The sequence below is a fragment of the Zeus faber genome (genome assembly GCF_960531495.2).
Source record: "Zeus faber genome assembly, chromosome: 17".
NCBI lineage: Eukaryota > Metazoa > Chordata > Actinopteri > Zeiformes > Zeidae > Zeus > Zeus faber.
The window spans coordinates 12,958,254-12,981,847 of NC_137204.1; the positions used below are offsets into that span (position 1 = coordinate 12,958,254).

The following is a 23,594-nucleotide window of genomic DNA, read 5'->3' on the forward strand; positions in this document are numbered from 1 at the left end:
GTTTACAGATATAGCAAGGTGTCCAAAAGACTTGAATTCCCCATAGGGGGGGTTTCCTTGCAGCTATAAATATAAGAGAAAACAGCAGCTATTCCATCACCTCTCTTATCAGCTCTAGTGGTTTGGATGAATTTGAAATTTGAAGGTGCGGTCTCAATGAGTGCAACTGTGCCATTTCTCTTCCAGCCAGGTCTCAGTCAGTCGAGTGAAATCCAGGTTATGGTGACTTATAAGGTCATTCACCAAAATGGACTTATTAGTTAGTGACCTGACGTCTAATAAAGATATCTTTATTGTTCGAGGTGCATGGCTTTGTGGGGGACTGATATGTCTGACTGTATGTCACAGGGAAGTTATGTGATTTCGATCTATGGTTTATTATTACAGGAATTTGTAAAGCAGAGTGACAGTCATTCATGTTAGTAGAGTGGATTGGACTCACCAGACATCAGGAGTGAAAAGAGGATTTCACTACTGATGTCTGGTGAGTCCGATCCACTCTACTCTATTTTTTAAGAGCCACCACCAACCCCCCTCTTTGGAGAACTATTTATCATGTTTGGGTCTATAAACAACTGATCACTACTCCAAGAGGGGGAGAATCACCACAGGCGAGACAAATAAACATAGAACATTCTTTTATAAAACATAAAACATTTACACAAAAACATAAATATTGGTTGACAAACATTTATAGACAAACAGTTAATTAGGTCCAGGAAAACCGGAACTACAACTGGTCACGTGGCCTCTTCCTGTCATAGTTATGGCAGTAAATGAGAGAGGAAAGGAGAGGGATGCAACCAGGAGGGTGCTGGGGTGCACTCCAAGCAGGTGTGGTGGCGTGTGCCTGTGATGGGACGGCCTGTATGTGTGTGTGTGTGTGTAAGATGTCCACCGGTGAGTGTACATGACTTATCCCCATCGGTTCTGGTGTAGAAGGTCGGTATTACGTCGCGGCGCCTTCAAGCAGCGGAAAGGGCCCCGAAGCACCGCAGCCCTGTAGACACCCTACAGCTGCAGGAAAGCCCCGAGCGCCCTGCCCTGCGGCCACAGAAGACCCCCGGGCCCCCAGAGAGGCCGTGGAGCCACCCCCCCTGCGCCCAGCCCCGAGGCGCATCGCCCAGGTCCCCGGGAGCGCGGGGAGGCCCACACATACAACCCACCCTCGGGTGCGGGCACAAGACGACGCAGGCACAGAAAAGAGGACTATGATTTGAACCACGTTGGCGGGGCCCCCCCCCGGCGCGCATGCGTGCGCGGAAACCGGAAGGGGCCTGGAGCCGCCGGCTCTGCGATTGGACGACACTGGGCCGAGCAGCTGTGAGCCGAGCACGTGGGGGCGGGGCGACGTGACGAGCGACGCCGCGCAGCCACGCAGGCGCGCACGCCCGCCCGCGACAGGAATCGACCAAATTTGGCCGCAGCTTCCTTCGCCGCCAAGCGCCTCCATAGCACGATGGTGTGGCTCTCCCGCGTGTTGCAGCGGGGCGCCGTACTCACCGCGCTGCGCCGGCACCACCGGGACTGGACGCCCGAGCTGGCAGCGTTGCCATTTCGGTACTCCAGCACCAAGGCTGCGCCCCAGCTTCCCGGAATGGAGTACCAGGTGGAGTCGCTGTCAAACCGTTAAAACAAGTGTTTGGAGTTGTGCTGTTTCGTGGAAGCTGGCGAACGTGCTCGCCAGCTAGCTGACCAATTTGCCAAGCGTTCAGCGCCGTTACTCGTCGTTTGATAGCTGTGTGTGTGTGTGTGTGTGTGTGTGTGTGTGTGTGTGTGTGTGTGTGTGTGTGTGTGTGTGTGTGTGTGTTGGTTCAATTTAGCAAGTGTCCCAGCGATGGAACCCCACCTCCATAACGTAGCGTGTGGTCCCGTACGGTAGTCACCGGTTGCCATTCCAGCGGTTTTGGTTTTCACTAGTCACGTCGTCTGTACGTTACATCAGCACGCATTCTCGTACTTAGTGCCCTTTCCTGTTATTCCTAGTACCGTTGCTATTTTTACGAGTGACATTTAACTATCAACAAGCTGTTTTGTCGAGTAATTTCTGGGGTTAAAAAAAAAAAAAAATGCGTAATACATACTAGTTGGAGGCAAAGATTTGATATCTCCAACACGGAGCCCCATAGGATTCTATGACAAAATTGTCCAAATTGCGACTAGTAAAATTGCGGTAGTTACTAGTCACAATTGGAATAGTTACTACTATTTAATAAATAATTACTAGTACCCAATACATGTTGACTTGTAAAACTAAAATAGATACTAGTAACTGTTGAAATAGTAAGTAAAATACAAGTACTAGTAACTTTTAAAAAGTAAATGTTAAAACTGCTCGCTGTGAACTGTACACTACGGTAGCTAATGCTAGTCGATGATGTGCATATAAAAGTCCAACACGTGGCCCGACAATAAGGTTACTCTCGGTCAGTATCCAAGTTTGGTACATTTACACGCGTTTCTCAATGAAGACTAGAAATGGTGTTTTCGGGTTCAACATTGCTAGGTCGAAATGGAGTTGTCCCATTTCTGCCTGTTTACATGACTGTTCTGTTAGTTTTTTATTTTTATATATCTATATTTATGTATTGTTTGTTGTCAATCAAATTATTCATCCAATGAACACTGTTATACTGACGCAACGTGGCTGCCTGCACGTTGTTGTAGTATGGAGGTTGAGAATGTAAAGTTTTTTTTTTTTTTTGTTTTTGTCTGTCTAACCCCTCCCAAACAGGATGCAATTTGCACCCTTAACACCCTTCAGACCAATGCCAGTGCCCTGGAGCAAGTGCGACGAGAGCGGGGTAACCCTCAACTTCAGCTACAGGCGATGAGGGGCTTCCTGGAACGAGCCGGTTTGATGGCAAGTCTGGGTTGGGCAAAGCACTTTTGTGAATTATTGAGATCTTGAGATGAACAATCATTTCTGCATAGTATGCAGTGAGTGTGTTTTTAAAAGTCACCATTTAACTTGTAAATTGTAAAGCATAATTTGACTCTATACGTTCCCAAGGTTGAGGATCTGGACCATCTCAATATCATTCATGTGACCGGAACAAAGGGCAAGGTGAGCGTATTGGACACCTTGACTGTTATTGCATGACTCATTAACTATTTGTCCAGCCCCTGACTGTGAAAACCATAACAAGCGTAATCTTATGCAATGATTGTTTTTATGGGAGGTAAATGTAATATCATTGGGACATTATTGTGATACTTGATTTATTTATTGGGTCAACAAAATATTATTATTCAATTCGATTTAGTAACATTTTTCTTTATTTTTTTTTATTCAGGGGTCAACATGCGCTTTCACTGAACGAATTCTGCGAAGTTATGGCTTTCGTACAGGATTTTACAGGTATGACGTAAACTCCCGTAATGCAATAGCGAGATACTTTTTTTGTTTTTTGTTAATTATCCAGTGTTTTAGGGATCCAATGTTTTTTGTTTTTATTATTAATTTTTTAATCATCAGAATATTTAGCCTTCATCCTGACATTTGAAGTATTCTCCAGTGTCATGGCTTTGACAAAGATATCATCATTATCATTTTCTGTCTGGAGGAATCTTAATCCCACAGAAAGGAATCTAGAAGTTCCTGTCATTGGGCAATTATCTACTGCCCAACTAAGTGTTTGTTTCATGTTTATCATTGATGCTGAGAAATATGCACTTAAACGTGACCCTTTAACTAAATGTAGTTTTGCAAAACTATACCAACATTAGATGCAACAAGTGAGTATCATCTAGGGGGAACGGCAATGACCATGATGCACTTTGACACGTTAAGTGAAGTTATTATTGTGTAAGTAATTGAACAAGCTATTATTTCCAGCTGTACCAAATCATCCTATTTTATACAATTTTGTGCTGTCAAAAAATGTATTGTTACACAAAATGAACACAACGTGGTTTGCATTGAGGTGTGAAGCAGAAGTAAGATAGGTATCTTAAGTTCACCAGCCATTAGGCTTTAGTTCCAGTACCGCCTACTTTGCAAAGGAGTCAGTTTCTGGTATGACCAGAGCCTTAATTTATCATTTTATTGCAGTGGTGTACTTCTCGAATTACCTACGGTTGACGGTAATTGTTTCTTTACCTGCAGTTCTCCACATTTGGTACAAGTAAGGGAGAGGATTCGCATCAATGGACAGCCAATAAGAAAAGAGCTTTTTGCTAAATATTTCTGGCAGGTTTATGGAAGGCTGGATGAAACAAAGGTAGGTCATAATGAAATAAAAAAAAAATCCTAATTTCTGATTCCCTCGGGTTATGTAGTGCCTTGTTCTACAAGTTAATTAAGGGGGACTCACTCAAGTCCAAATCAATTTTGAGCTTGTGCCTCATATGATTTTAATCAGACACGTGGTTTTGGAATTCTGGTCACTTGTTCCCCGTGACTGCTTAAATACTTTGGACGTGTTCTTAATTTACTGACTCAATTTTCTTGATGTGATACCACTTTAACAGTTATGTCTTCGATCCCTGTAGGATGCCCATGGTGGGAATATGCCGGCTTACTTCCGTTTTCTTACCATTCTGGCCTTCCATGTGTTCCTACAAGAGAAGGTAGGTTTGTGGTTCTGTTGCCTTTTTAAAATGAATTAGTGAGGACTCATGTCTCGCTGCCCACAAAATAAGCGGCTCAATTCCATTTAGCTGTTATTTGCAGCATACATTTTAGTGGCATGTGGACCAAAATACTCCAGCGTTGTATGTTTTTGTGTGAGGTCTTCAAAATGCAAAAGTTATTACTAGATGTATGCCCATTTATGAATACAATGGTATAGTGACACGTTTTGACTCTAGTTTACTTTATATAACAAGGTTCTTACAAGTGACTTTTAGTAAAAAACATTTTTGGTTGAAGAAATGGGAAAGCAATAATTATCAAAGCAATAGCTAAGAGTCAATAAATGCTGAATTTATTTATTTTACAATTTTACATTTTTATTCTACAAATTTTGCCTGCCATGGCTAACTGGATTTTTGAAAAGTACATTGTGTTGAAAGCATCAATAGGATTTGAGTGATACAGAGCTGACAACGATTATGTTGTACTAGTTGGTTAGTAACGTGGAGTGCTATAATAAGAAACACGGGGTAGGAGTTATGTCTGGAGCTGAACGAGTCGAGTGGACGGAAATCTCGCTCTGTAGTCAAAGAGTGGGACAATCGCTCTATGCATTTTTCGTTTTCATAAATAATTTAATGACATATATACTTTTGGTCGTGTTTGAACTTTTGAAATGGACACAGGCACACAGTATGATAATGCACTTGGGGCTAGCGGAAGTACATCCAGATTGGGTGTTTAAAATAACTTTTTTTTTTTTTTCTAATTGTGATTTTTAGGTGGACTTGGCGGTGGTTGAGGTTGGAATAGGTGGGGCCTACGACTGCACCAACATCATAAGGTAAGATTATTGGTTTGTTTTAGAGGCGCAGCCGTTCACAAAACTCAATGTTCCTCAAATGTAAGTATATGCAAATATACGTGCATAATCAACCTGTGTAGACTGAAGAAAGTTTTTAGCTTTTTTTTTTTTTTTCTCTTATCCTATATTATATTAAGATAACACAATTAATCCCTGGAGAGAAATTCAGGCATTATAGCAGCATAAACAGTGCAGTCAAGATGGAGATAAAGATTTGTCCAATATTGAGAACAGTTGAAAAGTGGCATACAATGATAACAGGAGTCCATTATAACAGTTGTAATAAGGCTAATACTACTAATGGGCCTAATATAACAGCAGTCCTAATAAGTAAGAGTCTTAATATTTAGACTCCAAGGTACTTAACGACCTACCTGTTTAACGACCGTTCTGATTTACGACCAGCTCTCTGACCAGTCTGTATTGTGCGCTGCCTAGAATACTGCAGTGTGCGTGCTGCATGCACGGCGTCTCAGCGTCAAGCATCTCATTGCGCATCACCCTTTATATACTATTATTGTTATTATTATTATATACACTATATATACTGTATACATCTCATCACCGTGCTCAGTCTCTTTCCCGCAGTCTGTCAGTATTCACTACACTAGCGTTCGCAATGGCCACGCCCCCTTACCGTGAAATAACAGGGGTCCTCGCTTATCGACCAATTCGCTAAACGACCTGGTCCTAGGAATGGAACTCAGCCATTATGTGAGGAGTACCTGTTAACAAATCATTTAAGTCATAATACTCTAACCCAGGGGTTTCCAAACTTTTTTCACTGAGGGCCACATACAGAAAAATATACAAAGTGCTGGGCCACTCACTAGAGATGAGGTATATCGCCTCACCTCTAGTGTAATAAAGTTAGCAAAATCAATCAAATGTAGGTAAATTATGCTTGATAATTGAATATGCTCGAAGAAAAAAAACAGTCTACATTACAGCTTTCCATTAATGAATTTTCATTTATTTTGTTACAAAAATGGTTGGCAGCACATTCTCAAAACAGCAGCCTCAGATTGCTTCTTAGTCAGGATGGTGATTCCCACATCACAGCCCTGTATAAAGGGGGACAAATAAGGGGAAAAGGGGATGGGAATATTTCAAGCTTGTTATGCAAATAAGTTACTGGGCTTGTTAACACATCAACTGTTTGTTAGGAAAATGTTCTCAACTATAATTGACTGAATTTATTAAGCAATTGGGCTTATTAACACATGAATATATTTTTTAACTCACCTATAATGGGAACAGTGTTGCACTCAGTGAGAGCAGTGATGCTACGCTTTGGGCTGAAGGATGGCTGGCAGGTCAGGAGTAAGTTTGGTGGTTGAGATGCAAAGGACATCACAGAGATGGTTTTCGGTCATTTTGGTTCTCAATTTGCTTTTGTTCAGAGTTAACAGAGAAAATGTTTGCTCACATATGTATGTTGGGCCGAACAGACTCATCATTGTTTTTGCGTGGTGTCTCATCGGAGGAAACTCAGAGGAAGCCTTTTCCAAGCTCAGGGAGAAGTCAGGAAGGGAGAGAAGCTGATGTTGATTTCTAATTTCAGGGAATAAAACCGCTGCAGCACATAGCTGCGACCTAGCCAGCGCATATCAGAATGGCAGAGTATGTCCCTGTATTCAAGTCAAGTCCAAGTCAAGTCACACTTCATTTATAGAGCGCATGTCATACCAGGGCAACACAATGCGCTTTACAAAGAAATACAAAAAGAAAGAGAACGTAGTTGTCAGCCGGTCATTACAAAAGAATGCCCCTGAAACAACAGCAACAACAAAAACAACAATAAAAGCAACTCTAACCACAGTGGCAACAACAGCAGCAACAACAGCCACAAAAACAACAACAACGGCAGCAGCGTACACGCACAGGCGTCACCGGAACTGGAACTGGAAGTGGTAGCTCTCACCGGAACTGGAAAGGTCACTCAGGTTAGAGATGGTTAAGTCGAGGTATAAGGTTACATTAAGTTGAGGTATAAGGTAAGCGAGAGTTAAGTTTAGGTATAAGGTTAGCAGCAGCAACGACAACACCAGCAGAACCAGCAACGACAACACCAGCAGTGACAATACCAGCAGCAGACAACAGCAGCAACAAAAACAGCAACAGCGTACAACCGAAGACGTCACCGGGACCGGAAGTGGTAGCTCTCCCCGGAACCAGAAATCTCCTCATCTGTATTGAGTCAACAGTGTGTACCATCTCAACGAAGTAAAGCACAGCAAAGACTTCACCGGAACCGGAAGTGGTAGCACCGGAAACGGAAATTTCAACTGTGTGCACCATCTCATCTTAATCCAGTCACGGTCCTTTAATTAACGACCCTAAGTTACGGGTCAAGTTTTCAATCAGACCTTGGGAGAGAGATCCTTTTGACTCTCTCTCTCCGCAAACACACTCTTCTTATGATCCTCTAACTGTAATATCACAACAGAAACAACCACAGCAACAGAAATGGCAGCATCGACATCAGATAGGAAAGCTTGAAATTCTCTGTGGTTGGGCCCTCGTGCTCGAATTATGTTGACAGTTTTCACAACAGTGTTCATCACATCGCCAAGCTGGACTGTCTTGGCACAGAGGGCTTTTTTGGTGCATTTTAACAGCCTCACCTGCACAGTCTTGCACCTTGGTGCACACCATAGAGGCAATTCCTTTGCGCTCGCCTGTCATTGCTGGAGCCTCATCCGTTGTAACTCCACACAGCTTGTCCCATCTTGTCAGTTGCATCTGACGCTGCTTCAAAAATGTCCTTACCCATTGGCCTTTAGACTGCTAAGATCAAGCAGCTCCTCCGTATGCCACAGTGGGCCATAGTTTGGACACCACTGGCATTCTCTGTGGAGCTCAACGGCAAGCTGCAAATTTCGAATTTTGGTTTAACCACTTGTGTATTTCAGCGCATCATTTTGTATTTAGTCTTTAAACAAACCAAGACTTTTTGATTTGCATCCTCTTTTAGGTTTGCAACCTAACAGTCATATATAACTGATAATTATACATTCATTTATTTGAAGTCCCTGTAAAGTGAATTCAGTAAAATGTTTCTAAACACATTATACACTACTCACAAAAAGTAAGGGATATTGGGCTTTCAGGGGAAATTTCAGGATGAACCTAAAATGCACTATAAGCTTTACAGGTGAACTTAATTTGACCTTCTCTAAACTTTTGAATGCACATGTCCAACTGTTCAATGTTTCAATACTTTTTGCACAACTTGCTGTTCTCTAACAAGGAGCTGAACGGCAAAATTCACAACAATTGTTTTATCCATGAATCGACCAATACATTTCCTGGTTCAATTAGAATTGGTATTTAAACAGTCCTCTTCATCATGCTGTTCACATTTTGAAATCATGAGACCAAGACGACACCTAACAATTGCTCAACACGACCTCGCCTTTGCGGCTTCAAACAGGATGTTCTTAGAGGGAAGTGGCCACTGAGCTTAGAGTGTCACAGAGTGTCATCAGCCAGTTGCAACAGAGATACGGAGAGTCTGGAAGAGTCACAGAAAGGCATAGAAGTGGACGTCCTTTGGCCACATCCCACACTGATGACCGCGTCATTGTGAACAGTGCCCTGCGGAACCAGATGATGAATACCACTCAACTCCAGGCACATTTAAGGGAGGTGAGAGGCACCAAGTGCCACGTCAGATCATTCAAAACCGTTTACATCAGCGTGGTCTGCGTGCTCGACGACCTGCAAGGGTACCCGACCACACCACCAGGCACAGGCATCATCGTCTTGCACGGGCCAGGGAGCATTTATTGGATGAGAGACCAATGGGCCTCAGTGCTGTTCTCTGATGAAATTCAATTCACGTTGAGCAGATATGATGGCTGCCAACGATGTTGGAGACGTCAAGGAGAGCGCTATGCATCAGCCACTGTTGTCACCAGACGAGCCTTTGGTGGTGGTGGTGTTACAGTGTGGGCAGGTGTGTCTAGTCAATGCAGAACTGCCCTACACTTTGTGAATGGTACAGTGACAAGCCCATACTACCTGAATAACATCATTTATCCAGACATTGTGCCCCTGCATGAACAACACAGGCCTCATTTCATCTTCATTGACGACAATGCTCCAGCTCATCGAGGTCGCATCATTAGGGAACGGCTGCTGGAGACTGGGGCACCTCAAATGGAGTGGCCTGCACTTTCTCCAGACCTGAATCCCATAGAAAACCTCTGGGATCAGCTGAGTCGCCGTGTAGCAGCTCGTAACTCTGTACCCCAGAACCTCATTGACCTAAGGGCCGCCCTTCAAGAAGAGTGGGGTGCCAGGCCTCAGCAGACAATAAGTCAACTTGTGAACAGCATGAGACGTGGTTGTCAAGCTGTAATTGATGCTCAAGGGCACATGACAAGTTAAAGATATTGACATTTTTTGTTGTGGTATACCCACCACTGTTGTTGGCTTTTGTTTCAATAAATTGTTTGAGATGTTTGAGACCATTGCATGCTTCTACTTAAATGCCCTACTTTCATGATATAATATCATTGTAACGTGAACTTTTACATTTTCTATAAATTTCACCCGAAAGCCAAATATCCCTAACTTTTTGTGAGTAGTGTACATGTTAGAAAGTAATTACTGAATTGTAGAGTTGGACTGTTAAACTGTTTTTTGTGGTCCGGATTTTTTGGGTGGGCCAAAATTATGACCCCATACTTGGCATGGCTTCCTCAAACACTAGAGTTAAGCAAGTATTAGTATTAGTGGTGTATTACTGGTGAATTAAGCTAAGCTAACAGCCTGGAGTTTGGGGTAAAACGCTGTTTTGGGAATAAACACCCCGAATTAAAGGCGTCTTCAGGTAGACCGTGAAATCATGCCAAGTCTTGGTGCCGATCCCGTGGCTCTGGGTCAGCAGAGGACCGGAGACATGCACACAAGTTGTAGCTAAGCTGTTCCAGTTGGAGGCGGTAGTCAGATGCAGGGAGACAATAACAGTGACTGGCCAACCTGCATACTGGATGATACCAAGAAATATCATGAAGGTGGGAGCAAAGGCAGGACACAGAATAGACTTCACCTCTTCGAAAGAAAAAGTAGAGTCTCTTAATAGACTCCTGGATGGTGAGGTTCGGAGCATGCCTGCTCTAAAGGCTTTTACAAACACCTGTAAGTTGGACATTGTTACACAGTAGCAGTGGGCTTCACATCTTGCACAACTGCAGAAAGTCGCCAAAAGCTTTTCTGTCAAATTTGCCATGTTATTGTGATGCCTTTGAGGACCCAGTGCAGCTGTTCTTAGCACCAGATTCGCCACGTTGTCTACCTGATGAGAAAATGGATGGCAGTGAATTGTCTGTCTTGCGCCTGCACTTCAAAACCTTGGCACTAAGGTAAACATTTCACCTGCGCGGGCGCACTTCGTTGAAAGACAGACCAGAAAGCAGCACAAATCCTCATCTTGCCATCACTTTCACACTGGAAAGATAACTGCGTCAAATATGCATTCACCCTTTGTGTCTGACTTGGACAAGCCCGTACTGTCTACAGTGAAAACAGCTTGTTACCCCAACAGCAGTGCTACGAACAAATGTACTGCTACTGCATGGTGAAGATAAAATGGGGAGACTGGGAGGACACGGTAGAGTGCAGACTGAGAAACATCACTGTGACTCAGAGATGAGTCATTGTGGCTTCATCATAAATGCAAATTTTCCTCAGGTTGGGGCATCGCCAGACCGCATAGTGCAGTTTACTTGCTGCGGAAGCGATTGCATCGAGATAAAATGCCCATACAAATACCGTGAGAGTACTGTCGGGGAGGCATGCTGCAGCAGTGACAGAAACTTCTGTTTGGAAGTAGTTGATGGAGAGCTGCAGCCAAACTGCCCAAAAGCGTCTATTCTTCCTGCGGAGACTCAAGAAGTTTGGCCATGTCTGTCAGGACTCTCACCAACTTCTACCAATGCACCATTGAGAGCATTCTCACTGGCTGCATCACAGCATGGCAGCTGCTCTGCTGCTGATCGCAAGGTGCTCCAGACGGTGGTGAAGACAGCAGAGCGCATCATTGGTTGCCACCTCCTCTCCGTCCAAGGCATCTACCGCACAACGATGCCTTAGGAAAGCACGGAAAATCATAAAGGATTACAGCCACCCAGGCTACGGACTGTTCACGCTACTGCCCTCTGGTAAACGTTTCCGGAGAATCCGGGCACGGACTACCAGACTCACCAACAGTTTTTACCCTCAGGCCATCAGGCTTCTCAACTTGCAACATCTGTAGTCAACTATGTAAATTAAATTTACATCACCACAACTACATGTACATATCCACCGGCACTCCTTCACTTTTTCTTTATATGTATCTTGTGCAATAGACTGACCTATTTCTGTTTGTTACAACTGCTACAATGTTCCAATTTTTTTAGTTTTCGTTTTGGGATTATTTTTTATTATTTTAATTTTATGTACATACACTGCAACCTCTTGCCCGTATTTGTAACATCAACTCTTACTTTTTTTATATTCAACTCTTATTTTATTAAAAAAAAATTAAAAAAAAATATTTCCTCCTTATATTTACCTTATTTCATATTTTTATGCCCACTATGCAGTTGTTGTCTGTCATGCCCCAAGAATTTCATTGTACCGAATGACCCTGCGTTGTACTGTACACTTGACAAATAAAACACTTTGAACTTTTTATTATAAATACACAACGAAAAGGCTCGCTGGCCAAACATGCACATGTACGCAAATGTGTGCAAACCCTGGCTTAACCACGCCCCCTCACCTGCCACACCAATTTTATATACTTTTGGCTGGGTGGTTAACACATTTTTCAGTGGTGTGCTCATCATTTCAACTTGTTCACAATTGGCCAGGTTAATATGGAAAGTGACTAACTGCTTTATGTTCTTGACCTCACGCTACTTTTTTTTGTGCTGCCAAAATTGCCAACATTCTGGTTCAAATTGGGCTTTAAGTCAAACACTTATAGATTGACCACTCTCACTTGGCAAGAAATACTTTTAAACTGGATGGATGGCTTGAGTCGCTAGTTGAAATGGCAGCATATCATATTCTAACATCACTTTTTTTTTTTTTTTTTTAACATGTCACATTTATTCTTTTTCTCCTGTTCCTCTGTGGCTGTCCTTTTTAAAAGGAAACCGTGGGTGTGCGGTATCTCATCTCTGGGTATTGACCACACTCAAATCCTGGGAGACACCATTGAAAAGATATCTTGGCAAAAGGGTGGCATCTTCAAGGTGTGTCTGTACAAAACAGTCAGTTCTGGCAGGTTGTCTTCAGTTTGTTTAAATATCACTATCATTGAACATTGTAAAAACATGATTTTTGCTCAACCTCTTTGTGTCTACAGCCCTGTATACTGAGATCATCTTGTATACATCTTGTATATTATACTGTGAAACTGCTCGGATTATTGAAGTACTTTATTTTTTCTTTTTTTCTTTCTTTTTCAGCCAGGGGTTCCTGCCTTCACTGTCAAGCAGCCAGAAGGCCCCATGGCCGTCCTAAAAGAGAGGGCCAGAGAGATAATGGTAATTATCCGAGTGAAAAAGCATATGCATTTTTCTTTTTTTAGACATACTAAGAAATACTTGATTCATTCTGAAAGTAAATCTTTACACATGATGAAAAAATCACTACGTGCGCGAGCTCCCCATGCCAGCTAAATGGTTATCTCTTCCAGTGTCCTCTGTGGGTGTGTCCAGAGCTGGAGGAGTATCAGGTAGACAGTGGGCCACTACGTTTGGGCCTTGCTGGACAACATCAGCACTCCAACGCCTCTCTTGCTCTGCAGCTGAGTCACACCTGGCTACAGAGAAGATGTCTACCAGGTATGATATAGTGGGTTCTCTTTTACACCTTAAATTTTAGTATAGTAAAACTGCCATTATATCCCTCCAATTTGATGTTTCTAGTATTGCTTATATTACCTATAATGTAGACAAACAGGTATGTTTTAGAGGGTTGTGTTTCTAAATGACCATATATTCCATTGAAATAATTGGACTAACAATGGTTTATTCTTGATCAAGAATATTCTTGATTGATCAAGAGATCATTGCTTAACTCAAGCTACAGCTGAACTTCCTATATGCTTAGGTGCCATGAGTGACCCAAGCCTGGTTTACCAAGGTCTTCTCCTCCAACAGACATAACATTTCCTTCTACACAACAAGATTGTTCAGGAGTCTCCCCGGCCCCAAACTTCAAGCCGAGCCTCATCATGGCTAAAGGTGAATGATGGACTTGCATGCAAACACACACAATTGTTAAGATGACAATTTTGTTTCAATTGAGAAGGGGTAAAAAAAGATACTATATTGTAAGGAAAAACAGCATGCTGGCAAAGGTGATGCTTTTCGGAAAAAAAAAGATAATTAAATCAATAATAAGCAGTGCACTGCTATCGGTTAACGCTGAGGCCTAGCCAGACTTAACCCGAAACCATTTAGTGCTTTTGCTACCAACAAGTTGTTTTTAAGAATATTGTTTGACGGACATTTATTTACCAGCAGAGTGGAACTGAGGCACAGAGAGGGAGTCAATCAGTGTGCTCACATGCACTTGAATAAGCACACACAAGTCACAATCAGGTTGAGGAAATATTGCCAATATTGCAAATATTCAAAAATCCGGCAAAATTGCCAGCTTATCTTTGAGTTAAACACGAAATAGGCACAAGCACGACCTGATTAACAGACATGAATTTCTCCTCGATCATCAGTTTTATTATGGTATGTAAACACCTTAGGCTGGATATGATCAGCGTATCCAAACTGCACATGAACAAAACCCAGGAATTCCACTACATGGATTTGACCTAGAAAGGGTTTTTGGGCAGATAAATAAACGGATTCCATGGCAACCGCTGGTAAACAGGCGCGTTACCTTGAGTTTGATGAGGGAGCTAAATAAAGTGAGATATTTGGATAGGTGCATGAACCGAAATTGGGACATATTCTGGAAAGTATTTCAGAGGATGGCAGCCAGAGGTTATTCCCATATGGTAGAGCAAGTACTTCCCCTCAATAACCCGACTACGCCACTCGCCATGTAAACTCAAGTTTTTCAGTAATCACAGTATTCCAAATGCATGTAAACACCTTAAATGCAAAAATATTTTGCTTAATCTTGGTAAATAGTGCATCTAAACGCACTGAATGGGCCTAATTCACGACTGTGCGTGGAAATGTTCTTACTTAACAGTGAGTTTATGCGCAGTTTGGATACACAGATCATATTTGTGTTAAGGTGTGTACATGCCACAATAAATCCAATGATTGAGGAGAAATCAAGGTCTGTTAATTGGGGCGTGCTTGTGCCTATTATGCGTTTCACTCAATTAAGATAATCCGGGTAAGGTGTTTACAAGACAGTTGCATTATTCTAAATATTGCTTTAACCGGATTGTGATCGGCCCATTCAAGTGCATGTAAACGCGCTGGATACACAAAGTCACCACCGGATACACAAAGTCACCACCGGATACACAAAGTCACCACCGGATACACAAAGTCACCACCGGATTCATGACGCGTGCGTACCAGCCACATTTCTTCTTAAACGTGTGTATGGTGATAAATCGGAACCATTCTAAATTGACAGGCACGTCTGTGAAACTGCTAATTGGAATAAACCACTGCTCAATTTCTCTATATAAGGAATGGGATGTCACGATTCTGATTCAAAATTGAAAATTAATCGAAATGGGCGTTCAATTTCGAACTTCACCAGAAAATCACAAGCAGGTTCGCCATTCTCCCCATATTTCTGTGGGTAATATTGTCCGACATGGTCGTCATATTGGGGCGGGCAAGATCCGCTGCTAAATAAATGCAGTGTGCGCTGGGGGGTGGAAATTTGGTTTTGATTTGGGCGAGCTGCGGTGTGCTCCGCGAGGGGTCTGCTGTGCCACATCCCACAATGCACCTGCCCACCAGCGGATCTCGATCTCCAATATGGCGGGCACGCAGAGGCAGAGGGTGAGAGTTGATTGCATGTACATGGAGAAGACAAGACACAGGTGGAAATTTGCCTTTTACTACCAGCGACCCCCTCTGGCAAAAATAGCATTTGTTATTCTGTGCTTATTTTCGTGAGTAAATTAAAAGTAGTGTAATAACTTATTTTTTATTTTAGAGTCTAGTTTTGATAAAGCGCTTAACTGTCTAGGTGTTAAAATACTTTTAATTGTTATTATTCAAATAAGTTCAAGTTGAAGAGATTATTTGATAAAAGTTAATTGTTGAGAAACAAGTGTTTTTCGTACAAATTAAGATTCGATAGTCTTACAATGGAATAGCCGTCAGTGCTGGAAAAAATATGTTTAAATCGGATCGTGACCTTAAAATCGAAAGTTGAATCGTGGATTTGGAGAATCGTGACACCCCTCATAAGGAACTTCCTCATGAGCCTCCACTGCGCATGTCTGCTGCAGCCTGCATGTTGAGACTCGTACTTATAAAAAAAGAAAAGTGGATCGATAAGTTTTCATGTAAAGTTTTTTTTTTTTTTTTTTTAATTGCATGGATGCTGGAGTTGGTGCTTGTAGACAGGAAGCCGGTGGAGAACTTGGGTATGGCCATCTTCTTGTCATTGAAGAGGGCCTTTAGGTGACTAGTAATCCAAGGCTTGTTTTTGGAAACATACACAACCCTCTTGGTGGGTACAGTGTTCTCCACGCAGAAGTTGATATTGTCCGTGATGCAATGTGTCAGACCCTCGATGTCCTCCCCTCATTTTTGCTTTCAATGCGTAGGCACTTCTTCTGTGGGGGGTCAAGTAGTGTAAGAGTACACAATCAAAGGGAAGATGGTTATAAGTATTTAAGATTTTAGTTAAATAATCCATACTGCAGTTCTAAGTTAGGGTACCCTAACCCAGACCACCTATTTGAGAGCTTGAAATCTCAGTGGCCGTCAAAGTATGTTGATCGACAACATTCGGGAACCCCTGCTATCATAGTCAATAGGAGTGAAGAAGATATTACTGAGAGGTTGTTTAACCCCTCGAACGCCATCATCTTGCTTTGTGGTATAGCACCAGGACCATGAAGAAGAGTAGTTGTAGACCGAACCAGACTTATAAACCAGATCAATGGGCTTTGGCTTTCGCTCACATGGATTAAAATATTCAAACTCTGGGTAACTTCATGTACTATACCATATAGCTTACACTCTTCTTTGAGTTCAGTTGTTTTTGCATTTTTGTGGGCTCAAAAACATACTTCTGACTAAAATATGAAATGCCCAATGCATCGGTATTAAAAAAAAAAAAAAAGACTATAGTGTACCTAGGCTGAGGAATTGACTTGGCCATCTTCGTCATTGTCTTAACCTGGCTGTCTTTTTGTTACCAGGGCTGGCGGACACCGTGTGGCCTGGAAGAACCCAGACTTTGAAACACGGAGCAGTCACCTACTTCTTGGATGGCGCTCACACAACACGCAGCATGCAGGCCTGTGTAAACTGGTTTATGGACTCTGCTGCTCGGTGTGAAAGAAATGCAAGGTGAGTGACTCGCTCCTTTAAAAAAAAATTAAAATAAATAAAAATAAGGTGTAATAATACTCATTATTTTGGTTGATTCATTCTGTTCACTATGTTCAGCTTTGTCCAGATTGTCAGTACCCTTTTTTTTTCCATTTTTTTTTTTTTACATTTTCTGATGCCTCAGGTCATGGCTGATAGAAAGCTATCGTTGATTATCTCATGGCGGCACTTGTAAAACTAGAATATATAGCTATTTTGACTTTTTTCAACTGAAGCCATTTTGTGGTTCGCAATGTTCAGACCATTGAGGTCCTTTTCAAAAACATTTTGGTCAGGGCCATATCAAGATAACCTCTAGGTAGTGTTTTACTTTAACCATGAAATTCCAATTCCAAATATTCTTTAAAATTTGTTGTAATAGCAGATATGTTCTGGGGTGCGTTGAAAAGACATTTCACTGCATATATGTATGAAATTATCTATATGTATGTGACAAATAAACCTCTTGAATCTTTGTTTTAGTTTGTGTAGCCTTTTTTGGGGTGTTTTCTTCTTCAGAGGTTCTATGATTTATATCCACGCCCCCTCCATCAAAAGTTGCACTGATTATCTTGGTGAAACTGTTATTTTACTAAAACTACTAAACTATGTTCTTGTATAATTTAATTAATTTATTTCCTTTTTTTTTTTTTAATCAAAGAGCACAAAATCTGGACAGCATTGGGGAAAATAAGGCCTTCATAATGTAATCAATTTGGATAGGAAATAGTAAACATGTATGTATGTGAATTGATTTATTTTCAGTATAATTAGTATATTAATAATATATCCTTGTCCATACACAGGCTTTAAGTCCAGGCCAATTGTTTTAGAATTGTGCACCTGCTTTTTGTATTTTCTTCTAATTACACCCTTTCTTCATTACGTAATTTAGAATACGCTAAGGTCCAAAGTGACTGAGAATAAGAAGTTGACAGTAGTGAAACCAACTTAAGCTAAAGCTTCTATAGGAGTAGGCAACATTAATAAAGTTAGAAAAACATTTTAATAATAAAGGGGAATAGAGATCCTCATGAGAGAGACGAGTAAAAGGGTCTGGTGTATAGTAGTTCATAATGTATTCTTTATTTTAACACATTTTTATGCATTGCAGGATTTAAAATGTGTTATTTAGCTGTTCCAGAAGATGGCACTTCCATCTTCCAAATATCAAAAGTAACAATTGAGTAATGGGGTTATGACATCTGTACAAATACTACGGAATCATAATGGATACAAGAATAACCAAACACATTTTGTACAGCTGATATGTACGAGAACTTGTTTTATTGCTTTATAAGGAGAAAAAAAAAATGGGAACAAAAGTCTCATAGCAAAACAAAATATTTCAAGCAAAAACCATTCAGAGTAAAAAGGAACAACATATAGTTGTACTGTAAACTTTTGGGTAAAATTGGGTTGCACTTGGAATTAAAACATTTTGGATTTTTTTGCCACTTTTCAATTGCTGTTGCATAGTGGATCTGTTGCCAGAGTGTTGCTGTTCAACGCTACAGGAGAACGGGACTCTGCAGCCATGCTCAAACTACTTGAGGTATGATTGAGTGTATGTATGTGTATGTATACACTGATCAGCCACAACATTAAAACCACTGACAAGTGCAGTGAATAACATTGATCATTTTGTTCCAATGGCACCTGTCAAGGGGTGGGATATATCAGGCAGCAAGTGAACAGTCAATTCTTGAAGTTGATGTGTTGGAAGCAGGGCACTCTGACTGGTATGCAGCTACACAGCCCCATATGTCCCAAGTTGTGATGCACTGTGTGTTCTGACACCTTTCTATCATAGCCAGCATGAACTTGTTCAGCAATTCGTGTTTGAGTAGCTCTTCCATGGGATCGGACCAGATGGGCTAGACTTCACTCCCCACGCGCATCAATGAGCCTTGGGCGCCCATGAGCCTTGGGCGCCCATGACCCTGTCGCCGGTTCACCTGTTTTCCTTCCTTGGAACACTTTTGGTAGGTCCTAACCACCACTGCATACTAGGAACACCTCACAAGAGTTGCTATTTTGGAGATGCTCAGACCCCGGTATTCAAGCCATCACAATTTGGCCCTTCTCAAAGTCCTGCTTCCACATCAACTTCAACAACTTACTGTTCACTTGCTGTCTGTCCATACCCGTGGACACTCACTTACATGCATAACGTTCTTTCTATGTTCCTATTTCAGCCATGTCATTTTGACTTTGCCCTGTTCTGCCCTAATATCACTGAAGCCATTTCATCATGTAATGCAGGTGAGATAACAATAGTGTGTATAAATTTGATGTAGTCCAATTATTTGGGAAGCCATGACTAAACCGAGACATTGCTATGCTCTTGGGTGATTTTTGGGTCATAAAGACAAACATTATTCATTAAAATCGATCATTTAGATGAACATCTGATTCAAGACAAAGTGTTTTTGATATAATTCTTGTAGAATTGGTTATTGTAACAATTTAATTAATCACAATTTTATTCCAACGCTTCCTCTGGCACGCACCTCTCAGACCAGCAGAATTTCAATGTGTCGGTGGAGAACATGCTGACCCGCTGTTTGGACAACGAGAGGAGCTGGCGCCTGTACAACTCAGGGAAGAAAGCGGACACCGAGATCCTCATACATGACGGCCTGCCCCTCGTACCCGAGCACAGGACAGAAACGCTGGTCTTCCCCTGCATCCTCAGCGCCCTGCAGTGGATCGCCCAGGGAAGGGACCCTGTTCTGGCAGGCGCGGCTCAAAGGGTCCTCCCTGTTAAACCCACCGTTACAGACAAAGCGTCGCTACTCCGCGAGGTAAAAGAGATTCACGTCCTCACCACGGGAAGCCTCCACCTGGTTGGAGGGGTGCTCAAACACCTCGACCCTTCCTCTGCCAAGTAGATGGACCATACCTAGGAAAGTCGAATGGTTTGTGCGCTGTTTAAACGGTTAAATTGATGGCTGAAATCGGTTTGTCTCGATGTATGCCCAGTCTCATCATGCGGAGCTGCAGAATAGTCCCTGTAGGGCTGAAATGTTTTGAATACTCCTTAAGGCGATGGTTGACTTGGTTGTTGGGGATCAACCCAGAAAACCTTGATGGATCGATTTGCCCTTTTTTTTTATGTCGGTTCCCATCGTTTATGGCTGTTAGTAGCACAACCTCACGGTATAGTTAAATGTTGAGAAACTCTCTCTCTCTCACTCTGCTGCAGCTTTAATGTGTTTTTAAATGCAGCCCAATGGGTAAAACCTTGAAATACATGTTGAATATCCTTTTTGAAAACTGGAAACTCACAAGTAGTCAGTCGTTATGTTATACCCAGGTTTTTACAGGGCTTTGTTGACTATTTTTCACTCCTGCAAATCAGCTTCAGTATCTACATCTGTCTCTTCCTACTGTAGCCAATGTTGTGCTTTCGATGCACTGTGGCATTAGCAAAAAGTATTTTTAAATAAAATGTGATGTTATTTATTCTCCATTGATATTTAAAATATGTTCAAAAATACACCGACATGAGATTACAATCGTGAGTTTACTGTTTTTGAAAAAGGTTTAACACGTGTTTTTAAGGTTCAATCATCCGCCCCCATTAGAGAAGTGTTCAACGAGGTTGTGTTATGAACGGTTTAAAATGGTTGGAACCAACATTTTAATTAGGCTTGGGTTGCAAAAATTGGCAAAACTAATGTTTAATTTGAGCTGCCAGCGTTCTTACGGTGATGGCATTACTGGCCTGTGCTCGGTGCCTTATGAAAATGGTTGGTCTTGCGTCTATACTTGAGTCCACACCTGTTTACATAAACCTATTGCGTCCATTATTAAGCTCCCAATATAACATAAAATCAACAACTGGAAATCTAGTGAACTTCAGTAGTGTTGAGCCGGACAGAAGTAATCAGCCAGTGGCCATAATGAAAAGGTATTGATGCTGTTGGACTGTTGAACAGGAGCATTATACAGTAAACTACAGCCAAATGTACATGATGAATAATGCATTTGTTTTGGTTAAAAGCTTTCAAGTTTTTTTTTTTTTTTTTTTTTTTTTACAGGCTTTTTACCGTATGGGAGCGTTTTGGACAGTTCGTACTTTATATTTTGTACATTGGAAAATGTGCCACATGTTCATCACATAGGACTATCACACATATAAGATGAGATGATATGACAACCTACACTGAATTAGTGTTTGTATCTAGTGTTTTAAAGGATTGCATATAATAGCGACAAGTGTTTATTTTCTCCTAAACACTACTAAATTACAATTTGCACTGTGAATATGGATTATTATTATTATTACAAAATTGAAACAGTGCACTTTCTAAGTTATCGGTCCCTGATATCTATAAGAAATAATGACTTTGTTAAAATGAATGCAAATAGACTTGTGAAACAATCAATATAGGTATATTAATTATTTGAATCAAATTCTCCGCACAAAAGATTAAACATCACATCCTGTGTGTTATTGGATGTATGTATGTATGTATGTTGCTTTTTTTATGTTTTTTTTTTTGTTTTTTTTTTCTTTTTCTTTTAACTTTCCGCAAAAACCTGTCTCGCAAGTTACCTTTTTTTTTTATCACATTGTCTGTCAGGTAGGTGAATGAACAGAGGCCTAACAGGCTTCACTGGTGGGCCCAGCCGTCCACAGTTCACCCTGCATTCTTGTGACAAAAGCAGCACTTGTAAGTCTTAATGTACAAAATAAATTTCACGCATATCCTTCACACATTTGTGACCTTAACTTACAGTATAAGTTTGGTGTGTAAAACCCATCCTGGGTGATGTAGCCTTCAAAAACATCGCTACTTGTCATACCTAGAGTTATTTTTCCTTAGTGTGCTTGATTTTTTTTAATACAGTATATTGTAGGCGGAGTGTCGGAGCAGCAGCGTCACAGGAGAAATTGTTGCAAATAATTGTATTTTGTCGACTGTACATATTGTGCATGTGCACATTTTTTATGTTTTTTGCAAGGTATGTTCGGTCTATAAAATATGTAGGCTCCTACTATGTACAACTGCAGAAAATAAGATCCTAACATTGTATACAATTATGAAAAATAAATTACCTGTACTTTAACTAAACACTTGTTTAATGTGCCTCGCACTTTGGTGCTTCGGAATATGATAATATCCAACAAAACTGCCCATCGTCAAAAAGAGCAATTGTGCCAGAGTTAAGAGCTGATTGCTGCTTCATAAGGCTGCAAGTTACATACTGTACATAGTCAATCTTGGAAGTGATTCTTAGCTTTCATGAAGAGGTCATTCTGGGACCGTATGGGACTATTCTTCATTGTGTGTGTGTGTGTGTGTACACTTCCTTGCGTTCATTTCTTTTATTCATTAGTTTCTAATTTACACACTATTGACTGGGAAAACAGGCATGTTGCCAATTTAAATGAGGAAGGTGTCAATAATCACATACATTCAGACAAGGCAATTAAAATATATACATTCAATGTGTATTTCTCATAATTACAATGAGGAACTAAAGTCAAGCATCGTTTTCGTGTCGGAGCACTGAACAGTGGAGAAGGGCCCAGTTCGCAGCGTGACTCTCTTAAGCCGCGAGTCGTCAAAGTATGCTGCTCCCGACAAGGCTACAAGCTCCAAGGCATGTGTTGCCATGGTAACCAAGACACCATCTTTTTTTTTTTTTTTTTCGCGGGATCTTAAGAACCCGCTTATGCCAGAAGTTAGGCTGCCAGCCATCACAACTCGCCGATGATTAAAATAATCATAATTGGAACTACAAGATGCTCAAAACACTTTCTCCATATTCTAATTATTAAACATGTTCTCGAGATAAGTAATCGTAATCACTTCCCACTTATTACTTGTGTTCCGTATTCCTTTACGATTCCACTCTCGTCCACTCTATCACAGTACAGGTACTACTCACTTACGACGTACCTGTTTATAATCGTTCGGACTTATGACCAGCTCTCTGAGCAGTCTGTATTGTACGCGGTGTACAATAACACTGCGTGCGCGGCGCCTCAACGTCAAGCATCGCTTCACGCATCTACTATGTATACTATATATACTATGCATACTATATACACTGTATACACTATACAGACTGTATATGCTATATAACTATATATATACTATAAACATCTCATCTCATCACTGTTCTCAGTCAGTCTCGTTCTTGCAGTTTGTCAGTATTCACTACACTAGCGTTCGCAATGGCCACGCCCCCTTACCGTGAAATAACACGGGTCCTCGCTTATCGACCAATTCGCTTAACGACCTGGTCCTGGGAACAGAACTCGGCCGTTATGTGAGGAGTACCTGTATATACCACAACATTAGCCATTTGTTTTCCACATCCCCCGTACGACTCAAGAAGAAAATAGGTCATATTTTACACTTCTATCTGCAGAGTCACATGCGGACGGCCCCGTTGAGAAGATCCACTCAAGAACTTTGAATCCCCGACGCTGCGTGGTTAATTACGGCGATTCGACAGTTGGGTGGATATGTATTCAAATGATGCGCGGTGGACACGTTTAGAACAACCGCCGCGGAAAGTCGTTCGGCCGTTCTGCTGCCAGCCCACCGCGGCCAGCCCACCGCGGCGCTGGCGAGTTCGGCGCTGG

General features: G+C 41.6%; 1 protein-coding gene across 1 annotated transcript; it reads left to right on the plus strand.

The window, feature by feature from the left end:
- The first annotated feature begins 1,564 nt into the window (after positions 1–1,564).
- fpgs (folylpolyglutamate synthase) lies at positions 1,565–22,061 on the plus strand. Its single transcript, XM_080018184.1, has 15 exons — positions 1,565–1,609; positions 2,735–2,863; positions 3,014–3,067; positions 3,297–3,361; positions 4,109–4,223; positions 4,495–4,572; positions 5,359–5,420; positions 12,592–12,694; positions 12,911–12,988; positions 13,141–13,288; positions 13,607–13,690; positions 16,816–16,966; positions 18,467–18,542; positions 19,186–19,252; positions 19,508–22,061. The coding sequence occupies exons 1-15, from the start codon at positions 1,598–1,600 to the stop codon at positions 19,879–19,881; spliced, it is 1,596 nt and encodes a 531-aa protein (XP_079874310.1). The 5' UTR covers positions 1,565–1,597; the 3' UTR covers positions 19,882–22,061.
- The last annotated feature ends 1,533 nt before the right edge of the window (positions 22,062–23,594 follow it).